This window comes from Ricinus communis, chromosome 2, assembly GCF_019578655.1.
Source record: "Ricinus communis isolate WT05 ecotype wild-type chromosome 2, ASM1957865v1, whole genome shotgun sequence".
Classification (NCBI taxonomy): Eukaryota; Viridiplantae; Streptophyta; class Magnoliopsida; order Malpighiales; family Euphorbiaceae; genus Ricinus; species Ricinus communis.
In genome coordinates this window covers 13,229,184-13,236,221 of record NC_063257.1, presented here as the reverse complement: position 1 = coordinate 13,236,221, position 7,038 = coordinate 13,229,184, and the positions used below count along the sequence as shown (strand labels likewise).

The following is a 7,038-nucleotide window of genomic DNA, read 5'->3' as shown; positions in this document are numbered from 1 at the left end:
TAGATTATCTGAAAAGTCAAAAAAAAAAAATTAATTATCTCTCTCAAATATAAAATTAGAGAATTCAATGAGATACCTTACTTCAACTCTTTTATTTCTAAAGAGTAATAAAAAAGAATGAGCACAAAGGAATAATTTTCAGAGTTTGAAAAAGAACGGCAAAAAAAAATTTCTTTAGAGTAAATGATGAAAGAGATGGCAGTCGGTGGAACAATTTGTTTAGGATTAGAAAAACACCCTAAACAAATCCTTCAAAATATCACACCTTATTACTTGCAAAACTAAGAAACGCCACAAAATAATATTTTAAAAATAATTAACATTATCTATTTTGTTGTAGTGAGATAATATACATGATTAAAGAAAAATACTTTTTAAATTCTACCATTCCAGATGGATTAGTCAAATCATTTCCTTTTCTAATTGTCATTTAAGTTTGGTATTGCATAGCATACCCAAATCAATACCTTTTTTTTTTTTTTTTTTTTTTGTTCACCGGTTGCAAGAAATTAATGAAAGAGATATTAGACTTAATTATTACAGTCATTAAAATCATTTGAAGCTCATAGATTTACACTGTCACAACCCATAAGATATATTATAATCCTCCTGTCCCATCCCAATCCCACATTCAAAATCATTTCTCACTTTCTTCAACAATCTCATAGTAGCATTACATCCCAAAAAAAAAAAGGAGAGAGAGAAAACAAACAGTGTGAAATTAAAATGATCTTGGCTTGGCAACAATGGTGGAGTGCTTCAGTATATGCAAGCTGAACTGCCCACCCTTCTCTGTGGTGTCAAGCTTTGATTGTCCAGGAGGTGGCAAGAGCTCGAAATTCTGTACTAAACGTCCCAAAGTAATGCCAAGGATTGGCAATGCAAGAATGATTCCAGGGCAGCTCCTTCTTCCGACTCCGAACGGAAGGTACCTGAAATCATTCCCATTGGCCTCAACCTTGGATTCCTCTTCCAAGAACCTCTCTGGCCTGAATTCTTCAGGGTTTTTCCAGTTTGCAGGATTGTTGGCAAGCCACCAAGCGTTCACTAAAATTTTGCTTTCGGCAGGAATGTCGTACCCACTAAGCTTAGCGTCATGGAGATTCATGTGAGGCACAAGCAGAGGAATTGCCATTCTGAGTCGGAGAGTCTCTTTAACAACAGCCTGAAGGTATGGAAGCTTGTAGGTATCAGGTTCAGTGATTTGGTTGCCAGGTCCAAGGACGGTGTCGAGCTCATCCCTGAGCTTCTTCTGGATTTCAGGATGGTTCACTAGCTCAGCAATGCCCCACTCAATTGACCATAGCGTTGTCTCAATTGCTGTTACATAGACAATAAGATTATGCACATTAAAAACAATTGCACTGCTGAGGATTAGTAAGAAATTCTGTAACTAATTAAATATCTATTTTTTTATACATGAGAGTCCAATAGATATAAACTATTGGAGATTCATATTTTTTAAAAGTAAAATTCTTGCTACTTAAATTAAATCTCAAGCATTTAAATAGCATCATAATCATTTAGAATTGTCGAACAAGGGTTAGGTAAGAGGGGATCTCTCCTACAAACCTAAGTAGAATAAATTAAACAAGATTTATAAAGTGCTTGGTAATAGACGAATCATCCTACAATGCTTAATATATATAATAATAACATAAATAAAATGTTGGTTCACCTACAACACTCGTACCTAATCTCTAGAAAAGGACATTATTACATATTATAGTTGGTGGATTCAGCACTTTCAACCGACTTATTAGGTAAGCTGACAGATAAACTTGCAAACTCCCATTATTGACAAAGAGAAGGTCAATATCAATTTTTTTAAAACAATTTCTTCAACGTGCAAGTAAGGATAATGCTCGAAAGCCAACTTTGAAAAGTCCAAATTTAACCTTGAAATTAACAAATTTCTTTTAAAAGATACATAATTAATTTGGTTTCTAAATATGGCATGGCACCCATGTAATATATATATAAATGCAGTCTTTGTAACTTTTCATAATTAATTAATATACAATCAGAAATGTTTTTAGATAGATTAACTTAACTATATAATATGTTTAAATAATATAAAGTTTGGAGACCAATTTGGAAAGACAAAAGTGTAAGATAACTTCCTAATTTTAATTAATTACTCGAATGCGTACCACAAATTTAAAGCCTAAAAATTAATCATTGTGGAATCTGTATAAAAGGAAAATTATAAAATTGTAAGCTGTATAATTGGTATTTTAGTCTAAATATAAGGTGTTGGACTTCAAGTTTCATCATGCTAAAAATAAATTCTCTTTTAAGAAAAAAGTTAAAACTATTTGAAGCAATTTTCCTTTCTCTTTTTTTTTTTTTTTTTTTTTTTTTTTGCTTATAGCAAAAGTCTTTGTGTGTTGCAGTACTAATGTGGACAAACCTGCTTATCCTCAAACTGAGGAAAATTGCTTCATACTCTAGTGAAGTAGTAATGAGTACTCAAACCCTTAAGACAACAAAAAAAATTAAAAGAAAAAGGAAATTAAATGCCCAAGTTAATTCTAATGAAAAATATTGTGCCATGTAGGAGGCTATAAAAATAAGTGGCACTTAATTTATAAGAAAAAAAAAAGAGAAATACTTGCAGTATTAATCACAATTAAAGAAAAAAAAAAGGACACAGAGACTGCCACTTGTATTTATTAATGGTATTGCCAAAGCTAGAGTTATTAAATAAAATTTAAAATTTCTGGTGAAAATGATTTCTAGGCAGCTGGCAAGTCACAAGTGACCTATTCCTATAATTACAACTTTTCCAAATGACATAAATACCCTGCTTTTGGCTATTTTCCTGGGGTAGAAAAGTAAAATGACAAGAATGTGGTGTGGCATCAACTTGAACACATTTATCCATTATTTACTGTTAAACTAAATCAATTAACAAAAAAACATACCAGCAACATTGATGTTCTCAACAATGTAAAGGACGTTGTCTTCATTGATCTCTCCCTTCTGCTGTGCGTCTAAAATATGATCAATTGCGCATTTCAAGCCTTCGTTGTTCATGCTCTTTGTGCTTCCAAGTTTCCTGTTCACCAAAACCCAATAACAATTATTTTATTAAAATCTCCATCTCATTTCTCTAACAGGTAATGTTGATTTGAGAAGACTTAAGTTTATACTAATAAAACATTTTGCCTTATTGATATTTTGCTGAAAGAAAGGAAAATAATAAGTTAAAAGGAGGAAAAGATAAAACATACTTTCTCTCATCAACAAAGTAGTCCTTGAAGAGCTGCAGCCTCCTTTCCTTAACTTCCTTACAGATCTTCAAGTAACCTCTTAAGAAAGGTCTTAAAATGGGAATGAAATCGCCATAATTATACTCAAAGCTCTGCGCCAGCCTACTCCTCTCGCCATTCAAAGCCCTTAGTTTCACAAACAGAGGATCTTCCTCACTCTCAAATCTCCTGTCGAACATGATTCTGTACATATTGTTGTACATCATCAGCTGCAACCTCCTCCTCAACACAATACCATTGGTAGCCGATTCTGGGTTCTTCTTCACATCCTCCACCACACGCGCCGCCTCATCTTCCCATCCGTACCTGTACTGCTGGACAACCTTGTTAGTAAAGAATGGAACAGTCATGATTCTCCTCATCTTTCTCCAGTGTTCACCGTAGACGGTGAACACCATGTCCTGTCCTTTCCCGGTGAAAATATCAAACACGACGTTTCGGGTTCTCGACCCGAACTCGACGCCCTGTGTGTGCAAAACCTCTTTGGCCAAGTCGGGCGAGGAGACAACGACGAGGTTGCGCTGTCCCATGCGGAGAAGCAGGATGTCTCCGAATTTCTTAGCAAGGTCGGCGAGGTTACGCTGGTTCAGATCATCCCCAACTTGAAGCCAGTTCCCAAACACGGGCACAGGCAGAGGTCCCGGAGGGAGCTTGAAACGCTTGCCGCGTAACTTGGATATGACTATGGCAACAATGACAGCAGCGAAAAGGCCCAAAAGGGTCTTCTCCAGAAGGAGGGGATCCATATCTAAGTGGCTACTAGCAAGAGAGAGGATGAAATGAAGAGCAGTGGGTATGGTGTTTTAAGAGAGAGAGGGAACGAGGAGGGGCTTTTATAAAGGAGGAGCTGGAGGTTGAGGCTTTTGGAGGTTGATAGGCACGTTAGGTGAGGCATGTGGCTCTCTAGCAAAACAAGATGGGAAGAGAAGTGGGCGAGGAAATGAAAGTTGGCGGGAGTTGACGGCGTTGATTATTATTCTTATTATCATTATTTTTGGTTAAACGGCGTTACTAATTTTTTGGACGTGGTAGGAGGAAAGGATGCGACGGCGGTGATCTTGATAAATGGGGGTAGGTAAGGGAGGTTGGTGGGCGAAAATGTCCCAATTGGTCTCCATAATTTTGTGGGAGCTAAAAAATATTTAGTTATAGTTAAAAGGAAAAATATTAAAAATACACATATTTTTTCTTATTTTTTATTAAATCTATAGTTTTTTTATATTTTATTTTTTTATTATATTAAAATACTAAAAATACAGTTTTTTAATTATTTTTTTAAATTACAGTTTTGACAATAAAAAGATAATTGAAAAACAACCGCTAAATAACTAAAAGAATAATTAAAAAACAATCAAAATCACATTGTAAAATTTTAAAAAATATTTATACAATAAAAATGGTATTTTTTAATAATTTTCAAAAGTTCTCTAGTTAAAAAGCACCAACAAGCCAAATCTAACAGCACCCAGCCCCTAGTTCAATTAATCAGTTGAATAAATACTAACTATATAGAGAGAGTTTAATGATACTTCAATTAAAATTTAAAAAATTAAGTGATATAAACTAAAATATAAAAATAATTATGATATATAGCTAAAGTTGAGGGATCATAGTGCAATTTATTCGAATTTTAAATACAAGAGGACGACTATTCTCTTTTATCTAATTTAAATAAAATTCCATGTTTGAATTTCTTTTGTTTACTTTTAGTTAAAATTATTTTTTTAATATAAAATTAACTTAGTTTTTAATCTAGGATTATATACTATAAAATTCAAAAATGATACTGGTTAAATTACTGTATCGTTAATATTTTATTTTGATCTATACTCAATATAGACATGTTTTAATTTTGTTTGATAATATTGGCACAATATATAAAGTTAGGAAATTAGCGTTTATTTTTGGTTTGCAGGAAAATATTTTTGAGGAGATCAGTTCTTTTTGGTGTTCATTATTTGAAAAGTCCCGGTTCAATCAAAAATCGGTAATCAGTTCAATTTAATTACTCTAAATAATTAGATTTATGATTAAATTGGATTGAATCAAATTGGACGAGCTAAAAACCGGTTCAATCAATCTATTAACATATATTTGTAAGAAAAAGAAAAAAGACTTTAACACCAAAGATTTTATCTATTAACATACATTTGTAAGAAAATAAAAAAAAAAATAGATTTTAACATCAAAGATTGAATATTCTTATATTTGAGATCCTTAGAACTTTTATTTAAAATAAAAGTAATAATTTGTTTTAAAATTTAGTGTCACGATTCGATCTGTGGGCTCGTAACCGACACTAGAGAATGGGTAGGCTTAAGGCCACTAAAACCCGTAGTAAGACTAATTAATCGACAATTCAAATAGATAATATATATACATACTATTAAAACAACCCAACACTTCATTCACAAATCTACACATAATTAGATTCATACTCCAGCTGGATACTAGCAAACATTTCATAACTTCTTACAGACTAAATTCAAACATAATATATCAGGTACACTACTGTTGAAAGTCTAGAATTTTAAATAGTTCAAATGCAAAAGTAGAAATTAATTATAATAAGTTCAAAGGAGAAGGAAGTCGGGCTGTCAAGAAAAAGGCCACGGAGAACCTAGCTGTCACGTGAAAAAAAAAATTAAAAATTCAGATTGTCAGTCTCGAAAGTGAGTTAAAATTATATAATCCTATAATAAATACAGTCTTCTCAATAAAATATTTATTTAATCATACATTTTATCTATGTGGACCGAGGAGAAAGGGGCTCAGCGAGAAGAGGATTGTACCATGAAAGAAGAAAGGAGGTCAACCTCTTTCAAATATACAACATGGATTCTGGCAATGCAGTGTAGTTGGACTCTCATGTCGATCCGACTGAATCATCCTTTCCACGAAGGTAAATCCTTGCCTGCTAGGTAAGAGGATAGCAAGTTACAAATTCTGTCTCGATAGGATATACATGTATTTTGTTTCTAGTACTATGAAATTCATAAATGAAGTAGTTAATAAATGAAATAGTTAATGGTGGGGTTACCATTATCCTTTTTGTAGTGACGAATCTTATATGTGTTCCTAAGAAAAGGAATTTGTCCATTTTTCAGGATCTCAAGGGGGTGTCGAAACACAAACACATAAGAACTCTTGAATGGAAATGGAAAAGAGATGTAACTCCAGTTCCTTTGGAAAAAGGACTAGATTATGTAATGATAAAACGAAAAAAGAGTATTTACCAAAAATATATGATCCCTTATTGAGTGGGTCCTACCGTGGAAGAACCAAATTTCTTTTTTCACCTTCAACACTAAATATAAATAAAACTTCTATAAAAAATTCCACGGAGATGGTTTGGATAAATAAAATTCATCTTATTCTTCTTATTAGTAATTATATAGAATTTGAACCAAAAACATATAGAAAATCATTTTCAACAGAAATTGCTTATTTCTTAAACTTAATTAATAAATTTGCCGGAAAATCAATATTAAGTTTCAATTTTAAGGGACTCCCTTTATTTTCAGATTACAAAGAAGAAAAAATGGATTTAGAACTCTTACAAATTCTAAAATTTATATTTGATCCAGTTCTAGCGAATTCAAAAAATAAAACAATTAAAAATAATTCTCTTGGAATAAAAGAAATAAATAAACAAGTTCCTCATTGGTCATACAAATTAATTGATGATTTGGAACAACAAGAGGGAGAAAATGAAGAAAACATAGCGGAAGATTATGAAATTCGTTCACGAAAAGCCAAACGT

At 32.5% G+C, this 7,038-nt stretch overlaps 1 protein-coding gene across 1 annotated transcript; it reads right to left on the bottom strand.

Moving 5' to 3' along the window:
- Positions 1-509: 509 nt before the first annotated feature.
- Positions 510-4,170, bottom strand: LOC8282005 (trans-cinnamate 4-monooxygenase). Its single transcript, XM_002523906.3, has 3 exons — positions 3,237-4,170; positions 2,928-3,061; positions 510-1,320 (listed from the first exon to the last, which is right to left on the bottom strand). Exons 1-3 carry the CDS (start codon positions 4,019-4,021, stop codon positions 722-724), a joined length of 1,518 nt encoding a protein of 505 aa, XP_002523952.1. The 5' UTR covers positions 4,022-4,170; the 3' UTR covers positions 510-721.
- Between the last annotated feature and the right edge of the window lie 2,868 nt (positions 4,171-7,038).